This window comes from Crinia signifera, chromosome 4 (genome assembly GCF_055691185.1).
Source record: "Crinia signifera chromosome 4, ASM5569118v1, whole genome shotgun sequence".
NCBI lineage: Eukaryota > Metazoa > Chordata > Amphibia > Anura > Myobatrachidae > Crinia > Crinia signifera.
In genome coordinates this window covers 261,738,076-261,752,564 of record NC_139220.1, presented here as the reverse complement: position 1 = coordinate 261,752,564, position 14,489 = coordinate 261,738,076, and the positions used below count along the sequence as shown (strand labels likewise).

General features: G+C 44.5%; 1 protein-coding gene across 1 annotated transcript in view; it reads left to right on the top strand.

Annotated features, from left to right (window-relative positions):
• The first annotated feature begins 1,287 nt into the window (after window positions 1–1,287).
• LOC146075329 (WD repeat-containing protein 76-like) overlaps window positions 1,288–14,489 on the top strand; it is a 65,177-nt gene continuing 51,975 nt past the window's right edge. The window contains exon 1 of the mRNA XM_083184458.1: window positions 1,288–1,513. Within this exon, the coding sequence (XP_083040584.1) occupies window positions 1,454–1,513 (60 nt within the window). The 5' untranslated portion in view covers window positions 1,288–1,453. The remainder of the gene's footprint in view (window positions 1,514–14,489) is intronic.

Genomic DNA, 14,489 nt, shown 5'->3' with positions numbered 1-14,489 from the left:
CAAATTTGACTGCAGAAATCAACACAGGGGGGTCACGTACATATGACCCACTAGCAATTTCTTTTGACCAACAAGGATTTGGGCAGAAATTGGGCACTAAAGTGGGCATGGGTCCCAGAATTCATCATTTTGAATAGGTTGCTGGTGTCCTGCAAGGGTTAAACAGCGTTGGTCAAAAAATATTACCCTGGAAACCCGCACAGGGGAGTCACTTACATATGACCCACTTGCCATTTCTTTTGACCAACAAGGATTTGGGCAGAAATAGGGCACTAAAGCGGGCATGGGTCCCAGAATCATCATTTTGAATAAGTAGCTGGTGTCCTGCAAGGGTTAAACAGCGTTGGTCAAAAAATATTACACTGGAAACCCGCACAGGGGGGTCACTTACATATGACCCACTTGCCATTTCTTTTGACCAACAAGGATTTGGGCAGAAATAGGGCACTAAAGTGGGCATGGGTCCCAGAATCATCATTTTGAATAAGTAGCTGGTGTCCTGCAAGGGTTAAACAGCGTTGGTCAAAAAATCTTACACTTGGAATCCACACAGGGGGGTCACTTATATATGACCCACTTCCCTTTTCTTTTGACCAACAAGGATTTGGGCAGTAATAGGGCAGTAAAGTGGGCATGGGTCACAGATGTCACACCCCCCTGTGTGGATTCCAAGTGTAAGATTTTTTGACCAACGCTGTTTAACCCTTGCAGGACACCAGCTACTTATTCAAAATGATGACATCTGGGACCTATGCCCACTTTACTGCCCTATTTCTGCCCAAATCCTTGTTGGTCAAAAGAAATGGCAAGTGGGTCATATGTACGTGACCCCCCTGTGTTGATTTCTGCAGTCAAATTTGTGGTTCATGATTCATTAACCCTTGTAAAAGTGATTGTTCTGAATAAGAAGCTGGAGCTCGAATAAGAAGCTGGAGCTCGAATAAGAAGCCAACTTCAGCCTCGTTTCATCACTTGTGTTGGCAGCTGCCTCCACTGATGGGGGATCCGCAGTCACAACCGTTTTAGCTTTGAAATTACATGAAATCAGTTGTTTCCTTATAAAAGGGTAGGCAATGTGTATGGTGCTCCAGGGGCTGTGATACTGCATCTCCCAAAATGCTCTAACTGTAATATTGTGCAGGCAATCATGAGATTTATAATCCCTTAGCAGAAGGAGTGCCACTGCCACTCGTTGCCCGCTGTTCATCTTTGCAATAACTTAATTATGGAGCACAGCATTAAATACATGTAAGGCAAGCGCAACTGCGAACCATAACCCACGCTCGCTCCTGTCCTGGCGGATGCGATGCAGTCAGGCTGCCCGGCAGGCTTCTCTCTGGCAGCGACGTCATATCCGTTGCAATATCTCAGTCTCTTTACATAACTCAGCTGGCGGGAAGAAGCTGCCGGCGCTGTCAGAGTTTCGCGGGCTGCGGTTATACTGTCCGGCGCTATGTCTGCTCTGCGTCCAGTATCCCGAGACGATAGCAGGAAGGTGCCCCCTATACCCCAGGTTAGTAACGTTCTGTGCGGGTAGCATTGTCACACTGCTAGTATACTTAATGTGTCTCCATCACTTCGTATAGTAGGGGGAATTCCCCCGCACTTTTGAAGCCCGGCTGTGTAAAATAAAACAATTACTGTAACTCAAGCTGCCCTATTTTATTTATTATTATGTTTTTAATTCGGGATATTCCATTTCCCAGTACATGTTCCCACATTGTTGTGCATTAGATGCAATCCAGTACCTAGCAGCACTGCACAGAAACTAGTTCTCTGCACTAGGGGGGTTATTCAGAGTGGATCGCTGTTGCGCAAATTCGAATGGCTGTGCATGTGTGAGTTTGATTTATCGAATGACTGCATGCGATCTAATCGCACAGCGCCCTGTACACATTCGATTTAGACTATATAGTACAGATCTCTACTATATAATATTGCCTGCACAAACTGTATTTCTATTTGATTTCAATGCTGCAGGGCCGCTCGTCTGGATCTAATGCGTTCGATTTTGTTTACATAAGCAAAATCGAATGGAAAATAGTCTGTGTGCGGGTGTGCAATAGGATGATGTATGACTATTCACCGGGACACCCAGATATTTAGGGCATGTCCTGGCCTGTAGATACGTTACATTAGTGGTGATTGCGGTTGATATTTATGATCCGTAGCAAAATACACTTGTGTAGTAATGATAAAACCTGGTTAATATACGTACATCAGCCCCATACTATGATAACACTATGTTTTGTGGTAACTGATTAGGATGTCACAAGCAAATGTGTGCATAGGAAATAACAACAAAGAAGGGGAGCAGCGCTATAAACCATTAAAACGATTGGATTACCTTCACATAATTTATTACAAAATAAAACTAAACGCTGATTAAAACATGAGGTATTGCAAATTCACATTGAAAATGATCTAATGAAAATAATATGGGGGAAGCAGGCTGTTCCTAGTTTATAAAAAACAAGTATAGGATATGACCTTTCTATGGCGCAATGCAGCCTCTAGTCCGTACTAATCCTCGGTTATCACCCAAATAACCAAACACAATAGTAGACAGAAAACAAAGGGTGGACTTTCCAAACTTTTAAGGCGCAATCAGTCCAGATATTATCCGACCGTTTCAAGGGCTCATTCAGTCTCTCTTGTCTGATTGATCCAGGGGTTCTCGGGGGAAATCAGAGACAATAGCAACCATCAGTTAGATATAAATCAACAGGGGACGGTTTTTAACTGTTGGTGAGGAAATGAAGGAATGTAAGTGGGCGTACCCTACTCACAGTGTGACAGGTGGTGTAAATACACGTAGCGGGTACTTGTCCTGCCGGTGGGTCTTCTGTGGTCTCTTTCAGTGGAGATGGCGATACGAATATATGTGGCGGGTATTGGTCCTGCTGATGATTTTCCTAGGATTTCCACTCAGCCTCTCAATGACGTATATGCCGTGTAGAGTGAAATAAAAATAAACAACAATGTGTAACTCTATTATTGTGCACAAATTATTTTAAAAGTGTGTCTTGACATTAGAGTGTCTCCATAGGCGCACCTCACTCACTTGGAATCAGGGTGAGGTACACGTATAAAGGTTTCTTTATATTTAAAGATTTAGTGTAGTTCAAGTGATAGGCGCACCTCACTCACTTGAAGACAAGGTGAGGTACACTCATAAAGGTTTCTTGATAATCAAACGATATAAAGTGCAGCTAAAGGTGATAGGCGCACCTCACTCACTTGAAATCGGGGTGAGGCACATTTATAAAGGTTTCTTTGTGCTCAAAGGGTATTTGGTGAAATACAGGTGATAGGCGTACCCCACTCACGGTTCTTATGAAGATTCGAAAACCCGTAGCGGTTTCTTTGCCTTTGTGTGTGTTAGGTTAAAACTTTCTGATAATTATCAGGATTTTCTCCATCCGAGGGGTGTATATGAATAAAAAAGAAAAAACAATGTGTAGACCTATAACAGGCTCCCCATAAATCTGTTTAGGGCGAAAGCTTTTTATTCACCCACATTAAATTAGTGAGATTACTCAGAGTGCTCTCGTACCGAAACTCACACTGGGTGGTGCTTTTTACAGGTGCATAAAGGTATCTTTCTTATGCGTGCCACAGCTCCGTGAAATCTTATCCGTCACCAAAAGGGAAATCAATAGTACCCCGTGGTGCTAGGAGATCTTGAAATGATGATGGCGTACCCGAACTTAGTTAGATAAGTGTCTGGACTCCTATCATGGTTTCTTTAACTCTGTATCTGCTGGTCATCTATTTCAGAGGTATTTCTTCCAGATGTATAGCCGGCATGTACAGAGTAAGAAAAAAAGTGTTTTCACAAACCAATCCCACCACGTGGGATTATCTCAACACTGTGACAATAGACTCTTTTCTCCTTCATAAAAAAATTGATTTTATTCTTGCTATAAAAGATCCTCCATCCCCATGATGGCTGGATCACACAATCCAAAACAGATAGTAAGACCCACAATGGTCAGACATAGAATATAAAATACCACAGGAAAAAATAAAATAAAAATAGGTAATAAAAAAATAATAAAAAATTCAAAAATCTCTTAAAAAATTTAAAAAGAGAAATCCAATACATACATCCAATGTTGGGCATAAAGAGATGCTGGCTGCTCACTCTCCACACTGGCTGTCGACGCGTTTCGGTGTTACCACCTTTCTCAAGACATGCCAGGAGAGAGTGAGAGGCCTCTCACTCTCTCCTGGCATGTCTTGAGACATGCCAGGAGAGAGTGAGAGGCCTCTCACTCTCTCCTGGCATGTCTTGAGAAAGGTGGTAACACCGAAACGCGTCGACAGCCAGTGTGGAGAGTGAGCAGCCAGCATCTCTTTATGCCCAACATTGGATGTATGTATTGGATTTCTCTTTTTAAATTTTTTAAGAGATTTTTGAATTTTTTATTATTTTTTTATTACCTATTTTTATTTTATTTTTTCCTGTGGTATTTTATATTCTATGTCTGACCATTGTGGGTCTTACTATCTGTTTTGGATTGTGTGATCCAGCCATCATGGGGATGGAGGATCTTTTATAGCAAGAATAAAATCAATTTTTTTATGAAGGAGAAAAGAGTCTATTGTCACAGTGTTGAGATAATCCCACGTGGTGGGATTGGTTTGTGAAAACACTTTTTTTCTTACTCTGTACATGCCGGCTATACATCTGGAAGAAATACCTCTGAAATAGATGACCAGCAGATACAGAGTTAAAGAAACCATGATAGGAGTCCAGACACTTATCTAACTGTAAGTTCGGGTACGCCATCATCATTTCAAGATCTCCTAGCACCACGGGGTACTATTGATTTCCCTTTTGGTGACGGATAAGATTTCACGGAGCTGTGGCACGCATAAGAAAGATACCTTTATGCACCTGTAAAAAGCACCACCCAGTGTGAGTTTCGGTACGAGAGCACTCTGAGTAATCTCACTAATTTAATGTGGGTGAATAAAAAGCTTTCGCCCTAAACAGATTTATGGGGAGCCTGTTATAGGTCTACACATTGTTTTTTCTTTTTTATTCATATACACCCCTCGGATGGAGAAAATCCTGATAATTATCAGAAAGTTTTAACCTAACACACACAAAGGCAAAGAAACCGCTACGGGTTTTCGAATCTTCATAAGAACCGTGAGTGGGGTACACCTATCACCTGTATTTCACCAAATACCCTTTGAGCACAAAGAAACCTTTATAAATGTGCCTCACCCCGATTTCAAGTGAGTGAGGTGCGCCTATCACCTTTAGCTGCACTTTATATCGTTTGATTATCAAGAAACCTTTATGAGTGTACCTCACCTTGTCTTCAAGTGAGTGAGGTGCGCCTATCACTTGAACTACACTAAATCTTTAAATATAAAGAAACCTTTATACGTGTACCTCACCCTGATTCCAAGTGAGTGAGGTGCGCCTATGGAGACACTCTAATGTCAAGACACACTTTTAAAATAATTTGTGCACAATAATAGAGTTACACATTGTTGTTTATTTTTATTTCACTCTACACGGCATATACGTCATTGAGAGGCTGAGTGGAAATCCTAGGAAAATCATCAGCAGGACCAATACCCGCCACATATATTCGTATCGCCATCTCCACTGAAAGAGACCACAGAAGACCCACCGGCAGGACAAGTACCCGCTACGTGTATTTACACCACCTGTCACACTGTGAGTAGGGTACGCCCACTTACATTCCTTCATTTCCTCACCAACAGTTAAAAACCGTCCCCTGTTGATTTATATCTAACTGATGGTTGCTATTGTCTCTGATTTCCCCCGAGAACCCCTGGATCAATCAGACAAGAGAGACTGAATGAGCCCTTGAAACGGTCGGATAATATCTGGACTGATTGCGCCTTAAAAGTTTGGAAAGTCCACCCTTTGTTTTCTGTTCCTAGTTTACCTCAGGGACCTTAAGGTAAGGTACCTTTTGAAAAAGCTGCTAGGGGTATGCAGCGAAACACAAATGAAGGCCTCACTTATTGCACACCCACTGTTATGGAAACTTGGGTTGACTCATCTTAGCCTGAACCAGCCCCGTACCTGTCCTCATTGCCAGTTTAGAACAAGAATATTGGACATTTGTGCCTAATACCCGTAACACTGTGGCTACCAGCAAATTTTTCTCCAGTGGACATCAGCAAGCCCGTTGCTACAGAGCAGTAACCACACAACAAACAGAGACCAAGCCAGCTGGTCACTACCACTTCTACTGAGTACTGGTAAAATATAATCTCCATTCAATTTGGCTCTAAAGGAACTTACCTTAAGGTCCCTGAGGTATACTAGGAACAGACTGCTACCCCCATATTCTTTCCATTAGATCATTTTCAATGTAAATGTGCATTACTTTTTGTTTTATTTTGTAATAAATTATGTGAAGATGATCCAATCGTTTTAATGGTTTATAGCGCTGCTCCCCTTCTTTGTTGTTTTTTTTCCATTGTATACAGGCCTAGCTACCCTGTTTTGAGCAGCAGCTTGGTTAAGAAGCCTGTTGTAGTGCCACCATATCCCTCATTTGAGGTACTTTTTTTTTTTTAAATGTGTAAGTAGACCTGTGGGCTCAATGGTAAGGATTTTAAGTGACTTGTATACCACCACAGGGCAAATGAAACACCCATAAGCATTTTAAGGTAAGATGAGTCCTTGTGCAGTGAGCCTATTCCACCTCTGGGGCTGGTGCCATTGTTTTTACAAAAAATTTGGAAAGATGGTGCATGCACAGAAGACTTTGGCACAGGGTGGCAGACTTGCTTTCTCCTGTACACAAGAAATGACAGATTTCAAACTGTGCCAAGAGCAGCTAAATTGGAAATACAAAGAACAAAAGAATGATGGCTTTCTAATGGCGCTCTTATCACCTGATACAAATGGCGTAAAGAATAAAGTCCTCCTTGTTTCAATTCTTCTCTGTGTTGTTTATCTTTGTTTCTCAGGATATATATGTAAACAACAAGAGAGGAAAAATATATAGTGTAGTACAGTACGTCTAAATAAAGAGATCAAGGAAAGGATATAAGTTTTCCCCCTATAGGCGATAGGATTATTCCACCAATCAAGGTTTCTTTCAAAAGAACTCTTCCTGGTTCCAGAAAGAAGGAATTGTTTTCTGGAGCCAGGAGGAGTTATTTTGAAAGAAACCTTGATAGGAGGATACACAGCAAGTCTGTGTAAGCGATTTTGTAAACACCTATTGATAACCCTTGTATGTGGTAGATGTGAATAATCGAAAGATACCTTTTTATGTTTTCCGATTCCTGAATGAATGTAAGCCACCTCAAGTCTACACTGTGGTGACCCCATAAGAAAAATAATTTCACATCGCCTGTAGGGGTAGAACTTGTATCCTTTCGTTGAACTTTTTTTTTTTTTGACGTATTACACTATTTTTTTTTCCTCTCTTGTTTACATATATCTCCTGAGAAACGACACAGAGAAGAATTGTAACAAGGAGAACTTTCTATTCTTTACACCATTTGTATCAGGTGATAAGATCGCCATTAGAAAGCCATCATTCTTTTGTTCTTTGCTTTCTCCTGTGTTGGCACCGTTTTACAAAATTGTCACTTGTAGACGTCAATGGGGGTGCTACTGCACAACAGTGTTTCTTTTGACCGCCTATTTTGACTCAATGGTACTTTATAGATTTGACCCTGCAGATACACATTTGTTAGAGGAGGCAGCATCACTTGCTGCTAGGATAACTACAAGAGTTCCACTTTCCTTATTGTAACAAAAAATGTTCTGCCCAATCATGACTAATTATCCTCCCCTTGTTGCCTACTTCAGTTGAAGCCACCAGTACTGTTGCTCTCCTATATCTAATGCTTTGTGGTGCAGTTTTCTATTAAGACCCAAATCTGTCCCTTCTCGTGGCTTTTGGCGCACAGGAGAGGAAGGTGCATCCATGGTATCCTGGTGGTCGGAGGTGGGATATGACTTCACCAGTTCAGTGTACATCGAAGAGCAGCTAGCTCAGAGAGATTGGTATTTTTGTGACATTGGAGAAACTACTAGAAAAAAAATATAAATATATTTGTGTTTCTAGTGTCCGTGAGTTCCCGAAACACTGCCTTCTGCTGGCAGAGAGTGAATCTACATCCTTCTCACACATGTACAAACACATAAGGTAGCAGACTAGCTTTATATATTTTTTTGTTAATCAAATTCTGATGCTTCGATCCTGCCAGGGGACTTCTGAAACGCTCATCCATCTAGTCATCAAGGTCACATAGGTTTATTCGCTAAGGCCACCACTTTTCTTCTACCTTCCCTCCTTGATGAATGCTATGGTCCGGAAGCTAGCCTTTTTTTTTTTTTTTTTCATGCATATGCAACAGCTCAGATCTCTAAGGCTTTGGAAAGATTGGCCTCTCCATTACCAAGAGCATCCAAAGTTATAACCTTTTGTTCATCGTTAATGATATTGCATGTACACACTAGACAAGATAGTAAAAGATCCGGCATACTACACACTGTTGGTGATATTGCATTCAAACTTCTTTCTACACCCCTCTCCTGAAATGTAAGTTAATTATTCACATTAAGCTTTTCTTTAATCACTGTGGGGTTTCGGAAACCTTGCAGAGCTGATGTCTTTCATTTCCTACTTAGTTATTGGGTTCTTTTTAAAGAAAAGTTACCCATACCAAACATTGACTCTGTAGCATTGCTGAGCACATCTCAAAATCTATGCAGTAGCCACATGGCTGTTTGCACCTACCCATTACATCTGCTATCAGTGCACTAAGGCGGTTATTCGGATTCACTCGCAAAGGCACAATCACTCTCTAATGGACAAAACCATGGGCACTGCAGGTGGGGCTGATGTAACATGTGCAGAGAGAGTTAGATTTGGGTGTTTAATTTTTTTCTAACTGCCCAGGTGGATGCTGGGAAAATGGGTATTCCAGGTCTGGGAGGACCGGGCACCAAGGAGTACTATGTCTTTAAGATAGTGCAGCCCGTAGCTCCTCCTCCTAATACTCCTTTCTGTCCTCAGAGACCAGTTTTTTCCTTGGTGCTCTGAGGAACAGGGCGCAATTTTCAAGGAGGGGGGCTTTCAGCCCCTAAACGCCTGTGACTCGCTCCTGAGCTTCCTGCCGATGGAGCTCCTCTCCTCCCCCCTCTCTGAGCGCGGTGGCCATCTTAAGAATTCTGCTTCTGTCGGCAGCTGGCTGGTCTGAGGAGAGGAGCCCAGAAATCGTCCCCCTGTGCCTCCCCTGTTTTCAGTGCTCAGGTTTAACCCCCTCACCCCACTCTTTGGTGCTGGTGCAGGGTGATAGTGCATATACCTTTCTTTCTGGTGTGAGAGTTTTCTGTACAAATACTGACTGTGATACTCTGTGTTGTTGTTATTTTCTGCAGTTTATTATTTTACTGGATGTGAGTAGTTTGCTCAGTCATCCCCTGTGTTGGCTAACAGGTTGCAGTATTAGTCGCTAATTTATTTATTAGTGCCTGGGTACAGTACTCCCACCTTAAGTTATTCTCACTATTGTGTGAATAAATTGCATTGTTAGCCACCTTTTTACAATGTCCTCTAGGGCCAAGGGTAACGCTCCAGCGCTGCAGTCAGAGAACCTCAAAAGGGCATATACATGTACTGCATGTAAAGAGAACTTTGCATGTGCTGAGTAGGACCATACTGGTATATGTGAGCGTTGCACTCTGCCGGGACCCAGTCTGCGGGCAACCGTGGAAGTTCCCTGCGAGCCTGACTGGACTAATGCCTTGTCCTCTGCAATGAGGGAACTGGCGTCTCAGCTGGCAGCCTCATGTACGGTGGTAGCCCCTCCTGTGCCACAGATTGCACCCCAGCCAGAGGAGCCTGGGTGGGTACAGGGCCTGTCAGTCTGTCCAGGGCTTAGTACAGGTGTCTAGTTCATTACAACAGGCATTAGATGCTACCAGTGCCCTAGGCACGGCTGGTGCACACGCGCCTGCAAGGCACAGCAGGTTACAACCCTTACTGGCACAGGACACAGACACTGACGATGATCCAGATACTGATGATCCTGTAGATGATGAGGATCCCAAACCTGAGGAGGATCATATGACTCAGGCCAGGGTGGACAGCCTGATTAAATCTATTAGACTGTCATTAAATGTGAAGGAAGCAGAGGCCCTACCTCCTTCAGAAGGTCCTATCTTTAAAAGAAAGAAAAAGGACCCCGCAGTTTTTCCTCAGTCCTCCCAGTTCGATAAGATTTTCCAAGAGGCCTGGAAACACCCAAATAAGAAATTCCTGCTTTCTAAGCGGATTTCAACATTTTATCCTATCCCTGAGGATTATACCAAATTGAAAATGCCCCCTCAAGTGGACGCTCATGTGACTAGACTAGTGAAATCCACTACACTCCCTATACCGGATGTCACTCAAAGATCCAGTAGATAAAAAATTAGATCAATTTCTTAAGTCTATCTACTCCAATGCAGGAGCGGCAGTTCGCCCATCCTTTGCAGGGGCCTGGACTACAATGGCCATAGGTCACTGGGCGGATGAATTACTAGAGGGTCTTCAATCTGGCACGCGCAGATCTGAACTACTAGCCCTTGAAGACAACATCAGGGAGGCAAACACCTATCTCAGCGAAGGTGTTCTAGATGGTGGAGTGTTCGCTTCAAAGGTGTCGGCCCTCTCAGTAGCAGCTCAGATCATGGAAGGCAGACAATGATTCTAAAAAGGCTTTAGAGGCCTTGCCTTTTACAGGGACAGTACTTTTTGGTCCAGAATTGGATAAGATAGTTACTTCCCTGGCAGCCTCAAAGACAGCTTTTCTCCCTTCGGGGGTTTAAAAGCCTAAGCAGTCTTTTCGGTTCTTTAGGCCACAGAGTAAGGCCAGAGGTCATACATCTGCCAGATTTCAGTCCACCCTCCCGAAAACACAAAAGCCCAAGCAGCGCCAGGACTGGACAGGTTGCAGACAGGCTCCTAAGCAGGCCAATAAGCCTGACGCCAGAGCCTTACTTCGCCGGAAACGGCAGTCTGAGGTCGCCTTCTTCTGTTCGCAGGAAACTGGGTAGACTCAACAACAGACTCTTGGGTGTTGGATGTTGTATCGCAGGGCTATTCCCTCACCTTTCGGTCCAGACCACCTACCCAGTTCTTTACCACAGGTCTTCCTGCAGACCCGTTGAAGGCCACCGCCCTCGAGACAGCAATATTGACACTTTTTACGCCAACAGGTAATAACTGGTTCCTCCCACTCAGAAGGGGCTGGGATTTTACTCCAATCTCTTTTTAGTCAGCAAACAGGATGGATCTTTCCGACCAATTCTCAATCTCAAGACTAAACCTGTTCCTTCGGGTACTGAAGTTCCGCATGGAATCACTAAGATCCATTCTCCACTCAATAGAACCGGGGGATCTCATGGCGTCCCTGGATATCCAGGACGCATATCTTCACATCCCCATAAGGTTGGCACATCAGCGTTTCCTTCGCTTTGCAGTCCTGGAATGCCATTTTCAATTTCAGGCCCTGCCGTTTGGCCTTTCAACGACTCCCCGAGTTTTTTCAAAGACCATGGCGGTGATGGCAGCTCTTCTTCATCAACAGGGAGTAAGGATCATCCCCTATCTCAACGATCTACTCCTCCTAGCGCAATCGAGGGAAGTCCTCTTGATGCACTTGAACTTGACAACAGCTCTCCTCCAGACACACGGTTGGTTGATCAATTGGAGAAAGTCCAGTTTAACTCCAGCGACCTCCATGATACATCGGTGAGCTCTCATAGACACCGTCTCTCAGAGGGTGTTCTTACCCAGAGAAAAGAGGGTGGAGCTGCAGACCCTTATCAGGTCCTTCCTCAAGCATCAGAGAGTGTCTCTACATCTGTGCATGAAGGTAGTGGAGAAGATGGTTTCAACGTTCCCAATGGTGGAGTACGGACAATTCCACTCCCGCACCCTTCAGTTAGCGTTACTGAGTCACTGGAACCGATCACATCTCCACCCAATTCCTGATCCTAACCAGGGAAGTTCGTATCTCCCTTGTATGGTGGCTCCAGTCGGAGAACCTCAAGAAGGGTCGTCTATTCGCAAGTCACAACTGGGTAATAGTTACCACAGACGCCAGCCTTCAGGGCTGGGGAGCGGTGGTACAACAACACTCCGAGAATCGAGTCTTCCAATAAACGTTCTAGAACTACGGGCCATTCTCAGGACGTTTGTCGAGTCAGGAAACCTGCTTCACGGAAGACCGTTCGAATACAATCGGACAACGCAACAGCTGTTGCGTACGCCAATCATCAGGGCGGAAAAAAAAGACGAGCAGCAATGCAGGAGGTTTCACAGATCCTATGGTGGGCAGAAAAGTACCTCCTAGCTCTATCGGCGGTATACATTCCAGGGGTGTTAAATTGGGAGGCAGACTTCCTAAGTCGCCAAATAATACACTCGGGGGAATGGTCCCTTCATCCAGATGTCTTCAACCTCCTGGTGAAGCGGTGGGGCCGTCCACAAGTGGACCTCATGGTGTCACGTTACAACAACAAGCTTCCGCTGTTCGGCTCACGAACAAAGGATCCTCAGGCATGCCTGATAGACACCCTATCGGCACCATTGCCCTTCAAAAGAGTCTACGTGTTCCCTCCGATAGCTCTTCTACCACGACTTATTCAAAGGATAACGAGAGAGCGAGTAACAGTGGTTCTGGTGGCCCAGGAAGTCATGGTACCCGGACCTTCTTCGTCTATCCAAGGAACCTCCATTCCCATTGCCACTACGACCGGACCTACTGTTGCAGGGCCCTTGCCAACACCCCGACATCCACAGATTGGCTTTGACGGGGTGGCTGTTGAGAAATCTGTCTTAAAAAACGGGGGGTTCACGGACACAGTGGTGAAGACCATGTTGGCCGCACGAAAGCCTTCATCTGCAAGAGTCTATCATCGAGTTTGGCACAAATATATTCTTTGGTGTGAACCTCTAAGGGTTTTAATCCAAGAATAAATCGCCTGTCTAGAGTTCTGGCCTTCCTTCAATCAGGCCTGGAACTGGGCCTTAGTCACTCTTCTTTGAAGGTCCAAGTATCAGCTCTTTCGGTGTTATTCCAACATAAAATTGCAACTTCGTCGACAATTCATACCTTCCTACAGGGAGTCCTGCACTTACAACCACCAATCCATGGGACCTGGTCCTAGTTTTGAGATATTTGTCTAAACCTCCTTTTGAGCCACTGGACTCAGCGGGCCTCCCGTGACTCACACAGAAAACTTTGTTCCTACTGGCCATCTCCTCTATCAGCTCTTTCGGTGTTATTCCAACATAAAATTGCAACTTCGTCGACAATTCATACCTTCCTACAGGGAGTCCTGCACTTACAACCACCAATCCATGGGACCTGGTCCTAGTTTTGAGATATTTGTCTAAACCTCCTTTTGAGCCACTGGACTCAGCGGGCCTCCCGTGACTCACACAGAAAACTTTGTTCCTACTGGCCATCTCCTCTGCCCATAGGGTATCTGATCTCAGTGCTCTTTCATGTAAACCCCCATTCTTAAATTTCCACAAAGATAGGGCGGTGCTTCGTACCAGACTTGACTACCTTCCTAAGGTAGTCTCTAGGTTCCACATTAACCAGGAGATTGTGGTCCCAGTCTATTCTCCAGGTTCTTCGGCATTAAGTGGAAATGAGCAATCATCCGTAGATGACTCCTTAGACGTTGAGGGCCTTACGACTATATGTCTCCAGAACAGCAGCTATCCGAAAAATTGACTCTTTGTTCGTCCTGTACAATGCTCAAAAACCTGGCTGGCCAGTATCTAAATGCACGTTGGTTAAGATACACCATACGCCAGGCATATATGTCGGCAGGCGTACCAGTCCCTCATTCAGTTCGAGCACACTCCACTAGGTCAGTGGGGACTTCGTGGGCGGTGCGGGCTGGTGTCTCTGCTGAGAGCATTTGTAGAGCAGCCACGTGGTCCTCCGCTCACACGTTCATAAAACTTTATCATTTCGACACCTTCGCCTCGGCAGATGCGGCTTTTGGCAGAAGTGTACTCAGTGCAGCTCGGGAGCGCTCCCACCCTTAGGGGACAAAGCTTTAGGACGTCCCATTTTCCCAGCATCCACCTGGGCCGTTAGAAAAAAAGGGATTTTTGGTTCTTACCTGTAAAATCCTTTTTTTTTTTTGTAGGCCAAGGTGGATGCTGGGCTCCTTCCCTTTTGCGCTCCAGATCAGCAGTTAAATTAGTTGGCAGTAGTTATTGCCTTGTTGTATGTTCTGTTGAATGGTTTCTCTCTCCTATCCCTATTCCTCGGCTTGTTAACCCCTTCCCGACATTTGACGTACATTTACGTCATGGTCGGGAAGGACTTCCCGACACATGGCGTAAATGTACGTCATGAGTTCTAACTGTCACCGCGTCTATAGACGCGGTGACAGTTAGGAGATGTCTGCTGTCCCTGACAGCAGACATCCCCCCTCGCCGCCCAGGGGGGGCAGG